The sequence below is a fragment of the Pecten maximus genome, chromosome 2 (genome assembly GCF_902652985.1).
Source record: "Pecten maximus chromosome 2, xPecMax1.1, whole genome shotgun sequence".
NCBI lineage: Eukaryota > Metazoa > Mollusca > Bivalvia > Pectinida > Pectinidae > Pecten > Pecten maximus.
This window is the reverse complement of record NC_047016.1, coordinates 32,715,676-32,734,618: the sequence shown is the minus strand read 5'-3', so window position 1 is coordinate 32,734,618 and position 18,943 is coordinate 32,715,676. Positions and strand designations below refer to the sequence as shown.

Here is an 18,943-nt window from a genome sequence, read left to right as displayed (position 1 = left end):
GAAGATAAAAAATATTTATTGATGTTTTCATTCTTTTACCACTATTTTTATTATCTATATTTGTATTATAAATATTAGTTATGATTGAAAAGATAAAATATTGGAAATTAGTTATTTAATAAACGATAAACGTGTGTGTATGCATTCCGCAAAATATGACGACTAACGTTGCTGTGGTGATTCCCAAGCAATATGGCGTCGATGTTTACATCGACTAGCAAGTTTTACCATATATACGGATTATTCTTTCTTTAAAAGGCTTCTATTACTTCCATGGTCAACGATCGTTGGTGTTGATTCATAAGCCCAACTGGGCCATCCCAGTTTAGGCACATCGTGTTTTGAATATATCCAATTTAGAAAGTCAATAATTTACAAAAATGGCAGACACGGCGCCACCAGTAAGGGTTGTGCCAAGTGGCAAGGTCTACCGACAAATGTTTGACGCCCAGGTATTTTTTGTTTACATCAGATGAGTTGTATTAAATCCCTTTGCTTGAATATCGGTCTCGTTATACCGTTTTCAAAGATGCATGACCTACATTGCTACTACATTGTACCACTCCCAAAACATCACATTTGCTAATGATAAAACAACATCCGGAGTACTGTGGTTTTAGAGAGTATGTAGTGGTAAACTAACACTAGGCCTAATTAAACAGTGGTCGAATAGAAAAGTAGAAAATGTTTATCAACACGCTTCATTTTTAACTCGTATATAATTGCAACTAATTAATATGTGTATTTTGTTGAAAATATAGCATAATAAGTCTTTAAAAACAACAACAATAGTTTTGACAGATTGATATTTTCTTTTGCAGCAATATATCATTTTGACAGACAGAGATTGTGAAATAATTACTGAAAAATATACTAATACTGTAATGAGATTCTAGTATAGATCTACATTCTTTTTGCGATTGGTGTTGTATTATCAGGATGTTATTTTACTTATGTTATAAGCTTCTGTTAAGTTTTTCCCCTTTTATGATCTTTTGACAATTGTATAAAAAGTCCATTTCTTAAAAATGAAGTTAATTTAACAGACATTTCAGAAACTTCAATACATTTTATTAAAGAATTCTTGCCTTTTTAGTTGAGCCCATCCTTTGAGTAATCAAACTCAAGCACAAAAACAAAATAGAAGTAATAAATAAATGAAAAAAAAATGAATAAAAAAATAAAACTCACAAAGGTAATAATATTTGTCTAAAACAATAGTATTAGTAATAAAATTCAACAACAACAAAACCAAATCAAAGCAATAAATAAGCGATAATTTGTTATAAATCTTACTGAAAATCGTTTGATTTAGGTCCAGCTTACAAGGACCTTGTCAAAGATGAAACGAGAGGACACACAAAAGACACTTGACAGACAGAGTACGAATGTAGGAATACCACTGGTGAGACTTAAGAGAGATGAAGTTACTCATGGACTTTTGACAGAACGACAGCGTACATGGGCAGATGGATTTCCAAATGATCCTTATGTTGAAAATCCTGTTTTACACAAGTAAGTATTAAATGATTGCTGAATATTATTGTTGTTTTAAATTTTAGATCCTTTAGAAGAGGATATGTATTAACCTTAGATGATCCACTGCTCTTTTTCAGTACTCAATTTCATCATTGTTTGTTTGTTTTATTTTGATTTACAGACAGTACTCAGAGTTTGTGAATGCAACAATTAGGGAAATGGATGGAACTATTGCTGAGAAAGAAGTTAGTGGTTTGCCTGAGGATGTTGGTATGTTGAATGGCAGCAGCTGAAGTTTTGCATGACATAGTTACCTTTTGAATTTTATTTGCCTTTGCATTTAAACTTGTGATTTCACCTTTGTACTGTAAAGATTTCCAAATATTTGAGTGAGCACTACTTTCTAGGGATTTTACAATAGTTTCATAGACTGTAAGACAGCAATTCTATTGAATGGGTTATGTGCCACTTCCATTGGCAGAACAAAAATTATATTGTATTTGCAAGTTATCTCCCTTTGCACTTGTTAGGCTATTTATACAGAGTTATATGCTCCTGGTTATTGTCTCCATGGTTGTTGTTCTAGAGTGATCTGTCCCTTGGCTTTGTTGAATTGTTCTATAACAAGCACCATTAGACCTATGACACCTCTTTCATCACTGGCATTATTAGGAAGGTCAAAGGTCACACAGATAATTTTTGGTAAAAGTGCAATGTGTATTATTAATATATATTGTGATTTATTTTAAAGACATTTTTTATTACTTTCATTATTATTTTCACCATTAACTAGTAGCAAGTAACCTTTGTTTACCTGTATATAATGTTAATTTGATATTTTTTCAGTGCCAACTAAAAAGGGATCTGATATTATTGATAGGATTGCATCAAGTAGAAGACAAAGGTAAATTTATCATTCATTGCTCAGAAAAAATCTTAACATTGAGTTATTGTTAATATTAAAACAAAATTAATTGCATAAAAGTTTATGAAAATTACTAATTGCAGTTATTTCAGTTGATTGTGAAAACTGTATCCCCTTCCTGTTCTTATTTTTTTTTAGACACGAAGAAGCTGTAGAGGACATGCACCAGGAACTTAGTGTCATCAATGATGTAAGGCTTCAATTTAAGTAAAGTGAAACTTTATTATATTGATGTGGACCTTGATACAATTTGTTGTAAAAATAATTTGACATTGAAGGGCATTATACATTATATAGATATTACTGACTTACTGAAAATTGCAAATATTCTATTCATTTTCACATACCTTGATCAAATTACCAGTACGTATCATTAAACTAAAAAGGGGTAACATTTTCATTTTTAAGCAACATGATATAACAAGACTTTCTTTGACAAATCTATGTTGATTGGATTGTCTCATGCCGTAAGACATCTAAATGATTGAATCAACTGTGAATCTACATAGATTATGCTTATATATTTCAGAACCTTGAGCCTAGAATTACAGAATGCAGTGAGTTAATGCTAGAGAGACTGCATGAAAATGACAAAGATATAGAGAGAATCCTCGCTAAGATCAGCACGGATGAGGTAAGAGTATTGTGATCTTCAGTATCACGATTGATTTGCACAAAGATACAGTTTTGCATCAACCCCAGGCAATCAAACAAAAAGGAAACTGAAACAACACATATCATTCTTTGTAATGAATAATTAACACCTTTTCTGCAAATATAGATTTCTGCTTTGATATTTATTTTTTGGAATTTTAGATAAGAGTTACTTAAGTTATAAACTATAGAGGATTTTAATTGATTACATGTATGAAACCCTACATGTGTGTAACTCTACATGTATGTAACTCTACATGTATGTAACCCTACATGTATGTAACTCTACATGTATGTAACCCTACATGTATGTAACTCTACATGTATGTAACCCTACATGTATGTATCTCTACATGTATGTAACCCTACATGTATGTAACTCTACATGTATGTGACCCTACATGTATGTAACTCTACATGTATGTAACCCTACATGTATGTAACTCTACAGGTATGAAACCCTGCAAGTATGTAACCCTACATGTATGTAACCCTTCATGTTTGAGTACATATCCCCAGTAAATACTAGCTGCAATATACCGGGTACTGCTCTGCTTGAGAGAACTTTCTCTACCTTAATTGGTTGACCATATATTGAATTTTTAAAGACTAGGGGTGCTGTAAATTAAATCTCTAGCAGATGCTCTGAAATAAATATATATATTTATTATTGTATGTGTTTATTTTGTCAGGACATACTATCCTATAGTCTAGATGGCCTTCATGCCCTGTGGGAGGAAGTTCAAGGTCATTCAAAGGTTAGACAGGAATGGATAGAGGAACTTGACCAACAGCTGACCAAGGCAGAAGATGACCGAATGGATCTGGTCAGTATTGTAGTCATTATGTATCATCATCATCGTTTGACTGATTGAAAATTATCTGAATAATGTTTTCCCATTTAGCTATTTGTTTAAAATATTTAAAGGAAATTTTATTGGTCCAGTGAATTTTTAATGATGTTAACACTAGTTTTGTATTTATCAACACAAAACTTATTATAGAAATGCTTTTCTGTACTTTCTAGCAAAAACTTGATCAAATTGATACTGACAGTGGATATTCAATGTGGATTATTTTCCAATTTTGAAAGGTTAGAAATCAGGCTAGAGTAAAATTGTACATGTTTGTTGTTGACAGATTAAAGGGGTGTTCGTGAACTACGCCAAATCCCTGGAGAAGATTGCTCATATGATGCCACCAGACCTCTACAGGTTTCTTGATCAGGAGTCACAGGTAGGTGATTAAACTAGGTCAGGATCAACAGGTCAAAGGTTAACCTTGGTCCTAAGAGTAAAAGTCTTTAGACCAGGACTTACCATGAAGGTCAAAGGTTAAACTAGATCCTAGAACAAAATCCGGAGGAAGCAAAGTTAAAATCTAATTTTGATTCTAAGGAAAAGGAATTATATAACAATTTAAAAGCAATTCTTTAAACTAGGACCAAGAAGGTCCAATTTAAATTAAGTCCGTATATTATGAAATACCATAAACTTCGAAAGGTTAAACTAGGTCTCTAGACCAGATAGCACATTAAAACTCAAGAGATAGCTAACTACCATATATTTATAGACTAGGAAGTTAATATAGTTATCAGTTCAAACATTTTATAAACCTAATATATTTAGAAACAGCATGTAAATAAAGTTCATACATTAGCAACAGCTTTTCCGAAAAATCAACACTATAAACAGGAATGTTCTCTGTCTTTATGATTGTGTGTATATCATAAATCATCACGTATTAAACCACTTGAATTTTTAATTCATTCTGTTTACCTTGAGATCCAATTTAATAGGGTAAAGGTTAGTCAATGCATGTTAACTAAGCTCATTAATATGAAATAATCCTGTGGAATTTGAGACATGCAAATGAGGAAAGGTGTAGAAAATCTAGATCACAAAGTTTTAGGGTGAGCGACAAGTGTAAAATCACTTGTCTTTTTCACATATTCAAAATTTGCTGTAACAAATGTACTCATATAAGAAAACCATAATCTGCTGTTGACCAGGCAGGATTGTTACACGTAGTTTGTCATTTGTGGATTTTAACAATTAGGTATATGACAGCAGGCACCTAGCAGCTGTATACATCAAACATTTTGTGTTGTATGGAACTTAAATATCTTTGAATAATTTCTGTATTAAAAAAAAATCATTGAATAAATACACGGGTCAAAAGTCATTGATGATATAATGGATTTTTGTAGGTGATAAATCAAACAATGTTGAGTAACAGACGAGCCTATTCAGACCTGTATGTGAGACTGATGTCAACTGATATTGAGAGGGAACAATCACAGCACACAATCTGGAAACGTCGCCTGGAAGACTGGAAAAAACTTAAAACAGACCTAGGCATTCAGAACTTCAGGTAAAATTTATACAATGCTATCTTTTGTTCTGCCCAATCAGAGTTCAATGAATTGGTTTATCTTTACTAGGTATAGCATTGGGTTTAAATATGGAAGGTAATACACTGAAAAAAATAAAGTTATATTATGTATTAATGAAATTACCATACTATGAATTAATGAACTTCATGTCAATACATTGATGACCTTGAGAGAGTCATAATAGGAATTGATGACCTTGAGTATCTTGCCATTGAAAGTGTCATATTATAATTGGTAGTGAATCTAATTGTCATATTATGAAAATATGACATCAAGGGTGTCTTATAATGATTTGATTACCTTTAGAATATTGTATGTTACACAGATAACCTTGGTATTATCTTTGTTACTGTAACATGTATTACTACTGTATACCTGGTTATTTTCGCCCCAGGTTATTTTTGCCCTTGAGCAGCACAAAAATTATTCGCCCTGTTTTGAATTCGTCCTAAATGGTTTTCAGGAAATATCCTTTTCCTCGTTTGTAAAATCGCTCGGAATTCTCAATACAGTTGCACTCAGAACACTCGGGATTTATCGAGTTCCCCAGTTGTCTTACCAGCATGAGATGTGAAATGTAATCAGGTGTGAAATAAAAAACGTTTACCTGTGCTCAGATTCTCTTTTGTCACTACTGATTCAAGTAGTATCGGGTATGCATGGGTGATTGTAAGCAAACACAATCAATTGTAAGTTCACCGCACCATGACTAATGACTGACCAGAATGGAAGTCACAATTAAGCGATGGTGAACTCATCAAATCAGTCTTTACCATGGCTGGAATTTGATGCCACTCTGTATTTCATTTTTATCATGACCAGACTACATAATTTAAAAAAATGACTGAATTAAAAAAAAAAACTTAGTATGTATCGTTTTTTAATTGGACTGAGATTTCACTATTGAAAAGTAAGAGGGTATGTTTGTGATCTGACTTCACTTGGCCCATGTACTATGGTTTATAAATCCTTCAATTCAGCTTGAATATTTCGCCTTGATCTTAAATTCGCCTTCAAATGGCGAAAATTAAACGGGGGCGAAAATTACCAGGTATACAGTATGATATATTCCTTCAATGACAAATGATCTTCAGATAATATTGAGGTTTGTTTTGTTCCATACTTTTGGAATTCTCTCATCTATTTGATAATTTTCTTTTTCACGGTGAACAGAGATTACATGCAGTGTGAGGAGGTGGTGTCGCCCCCTGGTGTCCATAAGGTGCTCATGTTTATGAAGGCAGAGCAGGAAATCCTCAACAGGAGGAGGTCTGATTTGATCGAACAACTCAGGTATTTGTCACACCAACACTTATAGATTATCATACATCTTTAACTGGTATTCTAAAAAGAACTGAACTAAGTATGTTAAACTTGTACATTGTCGTCAGACCACTTTTGTTGGAAAGATAAATGTGAGAAAGTCGTAAAGTATATAAATCTTTAAATGGTCACTGCATATTGCTAGTGTTTAATTCATATTTTAGCAGTAATCATATATAGAGCTCTTTGCAATGACACTATATTTGGCTAATTGCTGTTTCTGTATTATTTTGTATGTCAGTAATATTCATGACATTGATCAGTTGTTTATAATCAATTTTGTGTAAAAAAACTGAGTGCTTCAAAATGAATAGATTTACAATATATATTGTACTGAGTATATTCTGATCACTTTGATCAAGTAAACCTTTATAAATGTTTCTATATTCAGTAGAATATGTTTTGTTGAATAACGTACATCAAAGACACAGGCCACAGTGGCAGAGTGATTAAGGTGTCCTGACACTTTACCACTAGCCCTCCATCTCTGGGTCACGAGTACAAAACCCATGTGGGGCAGTTGTCTGGTACTAACTGATTGTTTTTCTCTGGGTACTCCGGCTTCCTCCAGCTCCAGAACTTGCACGTCTTTAAATGACCCTCGCTCTTAATAAGATTTTAAACAAAATAAACCAAACCAAAACATCAAAGACATAGATGAACAAATCTAAATTATCTTGCTCATTGAAGTATGTGTAAATTTTGTGAATGTGATTTATTTGATAGTGAGCTGCAGCCTCCTGCCTCCACCAAAACAGCAGTGTACCAGTGGAACAAGAATATTGTGGCCGTCACTACAGAGATAGGTAAAATATAGATGGTTAAACACTTTGAGTCATTCAGATGTCCTGTAGGACTACATGCATGTCCTACTATAGAAAATCGTCCTTTTTATATGTCTTCTCTATGTTGTCACATTTCACCCATAGTATCAAATCCTGTACAACCTTTTGCCTATAATATCAAATCCTGTCATATTTTGTCCATTGTATCCAATTCTGTCACATTTCACCCATAGTAATCAAATCCTGTCACATTTGACCCATATTAACAAATCCTGTCACTTTTTACCTATAGTTTCAAAGCCTATCACATTTTACCCACAGTATCAAATCCTGTCACTTTTCACCCATAGTATCAAATTCTGTCACATTTCGCCCATATTAAAAAATCCTATCACATTTTGCCCATAGTATCAAATCCTGTCACATTTCACCCATATTATCAAATCGTGTCACATTTTGCCTATATTATCAAATCATGTCACTTTTCGCCCATAGATTCAAATCCTGTTACATTTTACCCATTGAATTGAATCCCGTCACATTATAGTTTCAAATCCTGTCACTTTTCACTCATTGTATCAAATCCTGTCACATTTCACCCATAGTATCAAATCCTGTCACATTTTGCTCATAATATCAAATCCTGTCACATTTCATCCTAATTAATCATTTCACATTTTGCCTATATTATCAAATCCTGTCACTTTTCACTCATTTCTTCAAATCCTGTCACATTTCACCCATAGTAATCAAATCCTGTCACATTTGACCCATATTAACAAATCCTGTCACTTTTTACCTATAGTTTCAAAGCCTATCACATTTTGACCATAGTATCAAATCCAGTCAAATTTCACCCATATTATCAAATCGTGTCACATTTTGCCTATATTATCAAATCCTGTCACTTTTTGCCCATATATTCAAATCCTGTTACATTTTGCCCATTGAATTGAATCCCGTCACATTATAGTTTCAAATCCTGTCACATTTTGCCCATAGTATCAAATCCTGTCACTTTTCACCCTTAGTATCAAATCCTGTCACATTTCACCCATAGTATCAAATCCTGTCACATTTTGCCCATAGTATCAAATCCTGTCACATTTCATCCAAATTAATCGGGTCACATTTTGCCTATATTATCAAATCCTGTCACTTTTCGCCCATTGCTTCAAATCTTGTCACATTTCACCCATAGTTTCACACCACTGAAGGAAAGAAGGTTGATGAAGGTAGCGTTGTATCTGCATGCATGGCTATGTATATTGTTAAAAATTCGATTACAGATTCAGTCAACCAGGTCCATATGGCCAAGCTCCATGATGAATATGAAAAAGTTTGCCAGAAGTGTTTGGAGATGATAGAATTAATAAAGGTAAATATATTTATTTACAGTTGTACAGGTCACAAATAACTCTTGATATGAGGAAAATCTGTCTTCTTTGTTATCTGCTCCAAACACCTTTGATATTTCAGAGGAGATTTCTTTTGAAGCTTTTTCATCACAGAATGTTTTTATTATTCTAGAGATGATTTTAGCAGACAGTCGTGATAACTGTTTTTTTTTCAATGTATAGATGTTAGGTAGCTAGCTATAATTTGCTAAAGATTTTGAAGTTTTAGGTTTGAAATTTCTTGTCAAGGAACAAAAACATTGCAAAGAAATTGCGGTATGTTTGTTTGTTTTAGTATGTATGCTATATCAGATAGACTATAATTATCTTGTTAAACAGAGATAAACCCCCTAACCCCCCCCCCACCCCCCCCCACCCCTTAACCTGATGAGTCCTAATCTGAATACATAAAATATAGGTCACTGTGACTGATAAACTTCACTGACTGTTAGAATTTACATTGCCATGGCATTTTCATCTTTTTAACATATCTTTGCTGCAATTTGACCTTTGATTTCTTGACAAGTCTAAATCTGGCCTTTGACCTTTGTTTTCCAGACAAGGCTATTGGAGGATGGAATTGCGACATCAGCACGGGTTCAGCAGGTGATAGATGATGACTTACTTCCCCTTGTGGGAGAGAGACAGCGAGTGTTTGAACAAAATCTGGACACAATGGATGTACGTATAGATATGTATCTCAAGTTTACAAAGCTACCAATTATTGCTGTATATTTACATTTGCTCCGCATTTCCCCATTGACACAATGCTAAGAGGCAGTTGCCACCATATGCCTATAACACCCAGTGCCTCAGGCTATAACACCCAGTGGGTCATGTGCCATTAAAAAAGGCGGGAATGTTGGTTTAGTTTTTTTCAAAGTTGACGAAAATGGTAAGACAATGTAAATATAAGTATTGAACAGTGGTTTTAATGTTGTTATAGTTGATATGGCAGCAAGATGTATGGTGGGCAAATTTAGCATGGAAACCCTAACAGGTTCCCATGCCATTTGCCCACCATACATCTTGCTGCCATATCGACTATAACAACATTAAAACCACTGTTCATTGCTTAAATAGCAGGGTTTTTTTTGTTCTGAACACAACTGAAATGTCTAACTTTCTCTTAATCTTCAGGCTACAGCATAGGAAACATGAATGTGCTGTATAATGTTTGTCAGGATCAACATATTTCTCATTATATGACTGTCTTTGAAGGGTGATGCTATTTCATGATATATTCTGCATGTTTGAATTTCAGAAAGCACTCGAGCGTCACAACAACGTGTGCAATGAGAAGCTTAGGTCCCTGTTTAAATATGCCCAAGGGTCAGCTCATGTCTGGGATGTCCATGAAATAGGGCTTGCTAAGCAGGAGAGGGCACTGCAGGAGAAGCTGGAAGTCTGTCGCCATCAACATGACAACCAGAATCAGGTTAGTATAATATCTGTCCAGCAGGAAGATGGGAGATTTTGATGATATTGTCAATGTCACCTCTGCTTGTCAAGGGGATCCAGAGGGAAGTGGAATACATGTATATGATACTCATCACAACTGTTGGATGCACAAAAATTATACATATTTATTATATAATGCATTTAAGAGTGTTTTAGTGATTATGTAATAAAACAGGCATATCATGGGTGTCTGTGCAATAGTCAAGAATATTTGACTCTCGGTACTGGTAATTGACAAATGTTCGCCTCATGCAATGGAACATGATTATTCTAAAATATATATTTTTTATGTGTCCTTCTATACAAGTTGATCTGGAGCTTTAACTTTAACTTAACCTAAATTTAAGATAACTATGGATAATGAATGAACTAACCTTGTACTGAAAGCTATTATTTTACTCCTAAGGGCCCTTACCTAGAGACTGTTGTTGCATGAAAATATTATTTATCTTGCAGGAAAAAGAGGCTAATCTTGACATTATCATGGACAGAATGAGGCAGGACGCTTCAGAGGCTTTACTCAAAGACAGTCTCCACAAAGCACTGGACAAGCTTGACAAAATCAAGGCTGCGTAAGTCATCAAGTATATTTATATGTCACTGTAGAGTTTGCCATTATATTGGTATCATCATATTCAGGACTGACTGCCCTCATAATGGATTCTTTATGTTTTGATTGTCTGCCCGTGTACTAGTGTCTTAATGTTTTGACTGATTGTCTCCCCTTGTTGTACTGGTATCTTTATGTTTTGACTGATTGTCTGTCCTTGTAATGGTATCTTTATATTTTGACTGATTGTCTGCCCTTGTTCTGTTATCTTTATATTTTGACTGATTGTCATTGTACTGGTATCTTTATATTTTGACTGATTGTCTGCCCTTGTAATGGTATCTTTATATTTTGACTGATTGTCTGCCCTTGTAGAGTTATCTTTATATTTTGAATGATTGTCTGCCCTTGTACTGATATATTTATATTTTGACTGATTGTCTGTCCTTGTAATGGTATCTTTATATTTTGACTGATTGTCTGCCCTTGTTCTGTTATCTTTATATTTTGACTGATTGTCCTTGTACTGGTATCTTTATATTTTGACTGATTGTCCTTGTACTGGTATCTTTATATTTTGACTGATTGTCTGCCCTTGTAATGGTATCTTTATATTTTGACTGATTGTCTGCCCTTGTAGAGTTATCTTTATATTTTGAATGATTGTCTGTCCTTGTACTGGTATATTTATATTTTGACTGATTGTCATTGTACTGGTATCTTTATATTTTGACTGATTGTCCTTGTACTGGTATCTTTATATTTTGACTGATTGTCTGCCCTTGTAATGGTATCTTTATATTTTGAATGATTGTCTGTCCTTGTACTGGTATATTTATATTTTGACTGATTGTCCTTGTACTGGTATCTTTATATTTTGACTGATTGTCTGCCCTTGTAATGGTATCTTTATATTTTGACTGATTGTCTGTCCTTGTTCTGTTATCTTTATATTTTGAATGATTGTCTGTCCTTGTACTGGTATATTTATATTTTGACTGATTGTCTGTCCTTGTAATGGTATCTTTATATTTTGACTGATTGTCTGCCCTTGTAATGGTATCTTTATATTTTGACTGATTGTCTGCCCTTGTACAGTTATCTTTATATTTTGAATGATTGTCTGTCCTTGTAATGGTATCTTTATATTTTGACTGATTGTCTCCCCTTGTACTGGTATATTTATATTTTGACTGATTCGTCTGTCCTTGTATTGCTGTCTTTATATTTTGACTGATTGTCTGCCCTTGTAATGGTATCTTTATATTTTGACTGATTGTCTGCCCTTGTTCTGTTATCTTTATATTTTGAATGATTGTCTGTCCTTGTACTGGTATATTTATATTTTGACTGATTGTCTGCCTTTGTACTGGTATATTTATATTTTGACTGATTGTCTGCCGTTGTACTGGTATCTTTATACTTCGACTGATTGTCTCCCCTTGTCCTTGTATGCTTATGTTTAAGACTGATTGTCTCCCCTTGTACTGGTACTTTATGTTCAGTACTGATTGTCTGCCCTTGTACTGGTATTTTTATATTTTGACTGATTGTCTCCCCTTGTATTGATACTTTATGTTCACAGTACTGATTGTCTCCCCTTGTACTGGTATCTTTATGTTCAGGACTGATTGTCTCCCCTTGTTGACAGATATGAGGTTTTCCACAAGGATCAAGCATCTATAGTCCAGCAGTATCCCAACATGGTGAAGGGGGAGCTAAAAAATTACGATATTGCTGTCTGTCGCTTCTTCATGGTAGACCGCCACCCTGATGTAAGTACATGTACACATTTGTACCTGGATCTGTAGCACTATGTTAAACATGTCGGTACCTATAGGTATTGTCTCAATGTGTTGTAAGTATATCACTCAAAAAAACTAAAATTATAAATATAGTGCAAGCTGGTGTTGGCAAACTGCCAGCTAGAGGAACCTTATATCAACTATAATTGAAGATGTGACTGTAATATTTGTTTTCCTTATTACATCATATTTACATACAACTTCCAAATAAAGGGGCGTATATATTATTTAGAGATACTTTTTAGATTAATCTATGAATATATTTTTATCTTCATTTTGGTTGTGATTCAATTTTCAAAATATTGAAAGAATTACTGTATACCTGATATTTTTCGCCCCGGGTTATTTTCGCCCTTGAACAACACAAAAGATATTCACCCCGTTTTAATTTCGCCCTAAACTACTTTTTAAGAAATGTCTTTTCCTTGTTCACAAACAGAAAATTCCGTTCGAAATTCTCAATTGCACTCGGAACACTCAGGATTTATGGAGTTCCCCCATTTTCTTTTCTTTGCATATCCCGCTGAGGTGTGAAATGTAATCAGGTGTGAAATATTCAACGTTTACCTGTGTTCAGATTTACTTTTAGCCTATATTGATTCAAATAGTATCAGGTATGCATGGTCGATTTTAAGCAAACATGATGAGTGGTAAGTTCACCGTGCCGTGACTAATTAGAAGTCTACTGATCAGTGTTTTCTTTTGTTCATTTGTCATCGATGGAAGCCACAAGCGACGGTGAACTCATAAAATCAGTCTTTAAAATGGCATGAAATTGATGCTATTTTGTGTGCATCATTTTAAAAAATGATTGGATTTTAAAAGTTACTTAGTATTTATAGCTTTTAAAAAAAAAATCAAATATACTTAACCTAGTACGCTGTCTTAGCCCATTTTCTCGATTTAACTCCACGTGATATCGCAAATTTACTAGGACTAGGCCTAGATTGAGATCTAGATTTTATTTCACATGCATAGATTGGAATAAAAGAACTTATTTTATAATTTATTGTAAATATATAACACGTGTTGCTTGTAATTGTATAAAATAAAACATACTTGAAAAGTACGAGGGTATGTTTTTATGATTTGGATCCGACTACAATTAGCCTATGTAAATCCTGCAATTGAGCTTGAAATTTTTGCCGTCATCTTAAATTCGCCCTATCATCAAAGGGCGAAAATGGCGAAAAATTAAACGGGGGCGAAAATTACCAGGTATACAGTAGTTTAATTGCAAATGATTTCAGTGTTTTCACTTTATTTGTTTTCATAGTTCACTTCATCATTGATTTGTCATATACATTTGTGTGTATTCAGCAATGTTTGGAATATGTTTGAAACTATTGAGGATAGTTTTTAAATACATGTATTATATTTATATTGATCAAATTAAACCCTATAGAACTTCCCTTTATCATACAAAACAGAGTTTACTATTACTACATCAACTGTTTATGTAGCTGGCCTGATATATAGGTACAAGAAAAAGACATTTTCACCTTGTGAACTTACTTACCTTTCACCAGTAAGTTAAATGTCACCCCTACACTGTAGACTGAGTGTGGTAATCTTTGTAACATATATAACATCAACACCATTTCACTTCCTTTATTGTTAAATTGCTGCAAAACTGTTCAGGTATACCGTGTCCAGTAAAATAAGCAATAAGAAAGCAATACATTCTATACAGACATCGCTTGATTACTCTTGCTGTAATCTCAAACATGTGATGTTACTAAAAAGAAAAAAAAATGATCAATTACCATTGCCATAAATTTATACCAGTAGTTTATCGAAAATTCAAATATTTATTTATTGAATTGTACAATTTTTTTTCCCATATAAATTGAACAATATTGTCCAGTTTTGTATAAACCTTGGGTATTACCCTGGAGTATATATCTGCTATTCGTGATTTATTTCTTTAGATTATTGATCATGGTTAATTATAACAGAATCAATATCTTATAAGTAAACCTTGGTAAACAAGCTGTTGTATGTTACATGTCAGTACAGTACATGTATGCGGGGCTTTGTCTCGGGATCAGCAGTGTTTTGACAGCTTCAATCTCGCTTCACTCTCTCTTACAGCTCGATGAACCCAAAATCACTATAACCGTGCTAGTCAAAGAAAAGACGGTATCTTCCGCTACTACAGTGGTCTCGGTACATGTTTATTTGAGGCGTCTCACTAACTTCATTGTGTGTGTCTGTGCTTTTCTAAAATGCTGAAAATATAATTGAGTAATTATGATACAGTTGATCAGAGCACATAATTAAATCTCTAGGACAACGCTGATCCTTTTTATAGGACCTTGTTGATCCTCCCGAAGAAAATTATCCTGATAAGAAAAGATAATAAAACTAAAGTATTTTATTTAAAGGTATCCCAACCATCAATCATTTGGTCCATTCTTGTTATAATGTTAACTCTTATTTATCTGATTTTGGGTTGTAACACAGGCGGCAATAATGCAAGGAATTGAAAATTATGTTTGTGAAATTGCATAATGAAACAGGTTTGCAATATAAATTTTTATCGGGGATTACCGTAATAATATTAGAATGAGAATCCAGTCCTTGCTCTTTACTTTAAAATATTTGCTGTGTTTGTTAAAGTTTTAGTCACAGACAATAAAGTTTCCCGATTACGTACAGAGGTAACATTGTCACATGTCCAGGTGACACATTGTTTGTTGTTGTACAGGTATATGTTCCGTCACTGTGCCTGGTTATTGTTCCCTATTGTACCTGTCTAGGGATTATGTCTGATCAGTGTCCGTGCTATAGACACTAATGATAACTTGACTGACAGAAATGGATGTTTTATTTTTAAAATGTTTGTTTTGCTCTAATTTGTGTTGCAACTTACACAATGTAATTTTAAGATTACAATTTTATACTAAAGAGATTTTGGAGGCATCTTTTTCATCAAAGCTTTTAGTTTTCAGCTAGTAATTTGCAAAATATGATTGTCTAAATTATTAATCAGCAGCATTAAATAAATTTAATATTTATTCTAATTCAAATGTTTAAAATGAATAATATCATTGTTACAAGGGTCTTATTTTTTACTGGTTCTGAAGAATCAAGAAAAAAAGTGTCAATGTTGTAGATCTTTTGTGGAATTAATCACAATGGGGAAGAGTGTGGTTCAGTAACTGGTTAAACTGGTGGGCGAGTTTTCACCAAAACGCCATATTGTTGATGAATGTTTAGAATACTGGTGTTATTTAATAGTGTGAGGTCGTATGAGTTTGAAGTTGTTTTTATTTGTTGGCTTTAACAGGATTTTCGTGATGTGTAGACATTTTGATATATTTCTTTTACATACTTTTATTTAGGCCTTGATGAAAAGACATTACTTAGAGGTCAGAGTAGTTACCTGTTCCAGTTACGTTTCTTAACAGGCCTCAAAGTGGCGTCTATTTTGGTGCCCATGGTGCCTTAAATTCACCATGGCGACCAATTATTGACCTATAAGGTCATGGCTACTAACAAAATTCTGTAAATTTGCTATTTGGTTAATCTTTCAAAGGTTGCAGTCAATGCTAAAATGATGTGTACAATCAAAAAGGTTACAGAGAGATGTTATACTGATCTAAAGAAGATTTTTTTTCATAAATTTAAGACAACTAGGCCAGGTGGCTAACTTTTCCAATTAGTGCCTAGATTTTATAACTTGTAGCTAAATAGGCCACCTGGTAAAAATATCCACTTTGAGCCCTGCTTAATATGTACTGTCTCGGGCTCATTAAAGCAGTTTGGATCCAAATTTGCTGTTTGTCAAATACAAAACACTTCTTTCAGTGGAAAATGTATTCGGTTGATTCATTGACATTCAAATACAATATTATGTTGAATTTGGCAAAAATCAGTCTTAAAATAGGCATATTTCTTTTTTGTTATCAGTTTGAGTGCAATAAATATATACATGCAGCACAAAAAAAAAAAAAAATGACTGTGCTAATATTGGCATGTTTTATTAGTGCATAAGCATATTTTACATTTTTTGAAGGCAAATACTGCTTACTGTATCATGACCTTGACAGTACATCAGTTAAAAGGAATGCCTTTCAAGTTAAATTAAAGTTGAAACATTTTGTTATATTAATAAGTTTATATGTTGTTTGTTTAGATATTTTCATTCAGTTTTATTTCAATTTTTTTTTCATCTGGTAATAGTTCACATACGGTAGTCATGACACCATTGTAAGCTTCCAGCTTATAGAGGTGTTATTTGATGCGTTTTAAAATGTTGCTAGTATACTGTTGCTAGGCTTCTTTATTTTTAATGAATCAGTTTAAAGGATATTCCTTTTGAAAGCATGATAATTCATTTTGGGATATTTCATCAATGGAAATTAATGTTTAAAATTTTACTGTGGAATTTGGAAGTATATTTGATTGATATGCCTTAATTTTTGAAAACCATTTGAAAAATTGTAAACTTTCTTAAGATTTTGGTAACACTCAATTATGGCACAATGTGCCTGGCCATAAGAGCCAGCAATATATACAAAGGAGCATTATTTCTGCATGTTTGCAAAAAAAAAATGCCAGGATTGTCACTGTTCGTTAATTGAAGATGCAGCTACTCCCATTTAAGATAAAGTGCTTGCATCTTTCTTTATTGCTATTTGTCTCCAGTGTGGCCAGATAATTGATATTGTCTTGTGAATGTGTTAAGTAGCATTGTTCTTGGTTGTGCTTTAAAAGGAGGAACGCTCAAAAAAAGGAAAGAAAACTCCACGAAAATTTAGAGGAAAGGACAAATCACTGTTGGTAGGTCCAGAGTTTGGTTTGTGAGTTTATGAAGTCATTTACTTCACATTTGCTTAATTGAAGTTCACCAACAAATACAGCTTATGATATATGGCATTATTCTTGTTGATAAGTGTGTTACTATATCTGCATGATTTAGTGTTTGCCTGAAACCATATTTCTGCCTGCTTGTCTGTTTAGATGTCTCAGCCTGCTTTTCTTTGCTTTTTATGTTACTCTTATTTGAAACAGTTGTAATACTCACCATTTATATTTGTTGTTGTAGTTGATCATTATCACTGTTTTATTTTTATTTTCGTGTTTGTAGTTTAGATTTTTTTGATTTGGGTTTATTATGTTTCAGTGTGTATTATAAACATTAAGAATAAGATTGGTTGGACCAAGGCCAAACAGACTGTTACAGACATGTTCATCTCATGCAGCATTATATAAACTTATCCATCCATAAAGTTTTTTTGATATATTCAGTTGGAATTCATTTCAGTATTAACAGAGGGCACTGATTTCCCTGGCTATGGATTATACTGAGGTTACATCTTAATCTTCTAATGATACAGAAACTAGCTGCCTGACAATAGAGATGAAAACTAGTACCCAATGATATGTGACCTGTGTCTAGTGCCCATTGATGTGTGACATGTATCTAGTGCCCATTGATGTGTGACTTGTGTCTAGTGCCCATTGATATGTGACCTGTTAGTTCACATTGATGTGTGACCTGTCTAGTGTCCATTGATGTGTGACCTGTGTCTAGTGCTAATTGATGTGTGACCTGTGTCTAGTGCCCTTTGGTGTGTGACCTGTGTCAAGTGTCCTTTGATGTGTGACCTGTGATTAGTATTCATTGATGTGTGACATGTGTTAAGTGCCCTTTGATGTGTGACCTGTGACTAGTATCCATTGGTGTGCGACCTGTGTCTAGTGCCCAATGATTTGTTACCTGTGTATAGTGCCCATTGATGTGTGACCTGTGTCTAGTGCCCATTAATGTGTGACCTGTGTCTAGTCCAATTGATGTGTGACCTGTGTCTTGTGCCCATTAATGTGTGACCTGTGTCTTGTGCCCATTAATGTGTGACCTGTGTCTTGTGCCCATTAATGTGTTACCTGTATCTAGTGCCCAATGATGTGTGACCTGTGTATATTGCCCATTAATGTGTGACCTGTATCTAGTGCCCAATGATGTGTGACCTGTATATAGTGCCCATTAATGTGTGACCTGTTTTTAGTGCCCATTATTGTGTTTCCTGTATCTAGTGCCAATTGATGTGTGATCTGTGTCTTATGCCCATTGATGTGTTACCTGTGTCTTGTGCCCATTAATGTGTGACCTGTGTCTTGTGCCCATTAATGTGTTACCTGTATCTAGTGCCCAATGATG

General features: G+C 33.8%; 1 protein-coding gene across 4 annotated transcripts in view; it reads left to right on the top strand.

The window, feature by feature from the left end:
* The first annotated feature begins 181 nt into the window (after window positions 1–181).
* LOC117321822 (coiled-coil domain-containing protein 180-like) overlaps window positions 182–18,943 on the top strand; it is a 60,211-nt gene continuing 41,449 nt past the window's right edge. For 3 of the 4 annotated variants that reach the window (XM_033876404.1, XM_033876405.1, XM_033876403.1), the window contains exons 1-18: window positions 182–452; window positions 1,316–1,515; window positions 1,661–1,749; window positions 2,326–2,383; window positions 2,543–2,594; window positions 2,934–3,038; window positions 3,751–3,885; window positions 4,199–4,294; window positions 5,268–5,431; window positions 6,627–6,746; window positions 7,503–7,582; window positions 8,851–8,939; window positions 9,517–9,639; window positions 10,223–10,396; window positions 10,876–10,991; window positions 12,621–12,744; window positions 16,122–16,148; window positions 17,497–17,562. In XM_033876404.1, coding sequence (XP_033732295.1) covers window positions 381–452; window positions 1,316–1,515; window positions 1,661–1,749; window positions 2,326–2,383; window positions 2,543–2,594; window positions 2,934–3,038; window positions 3,751–3,885; window positions 4,199–4,294; window positions 5,268–5,431; window positions 6,627–6,746; window positions 7,503–7,582; window positions 8,851–8,939; window positions 9,517–9,639; window positions 10,223–10,396; window positions 10,876–10,991; window positions 12,621–12,744; window positions 16,122–16,148; window positions 17,497–17,562 — 1,890 coding nt within the window. In that variant the 5' untranslated portion in view covers window positions 182–380. The remainder of the gene's footprint in view (window positions 453–1,315; window positions 1,516–1,660; window positions 1,750–2,325; window positions 2,384–2,542; window positions 2,595–2,933; window positions 3,039–3,750; window positions 3,886–4,198; window positions 4,295–5,267; window positions 5,432–6,626; window positions 6,747–7,502; window positions 7,583–8,850; window positions 8,940–9,516; window positions 9,640–10,222; window positions 10,397–10,875; window positions 10,992–12,620; window positions 12,745–16,121; window positions 16,149–17,496; window positions 17,563–18,943) is intronic. The other variant, XM_033876406.1, reaches the window with a different exon arrangement.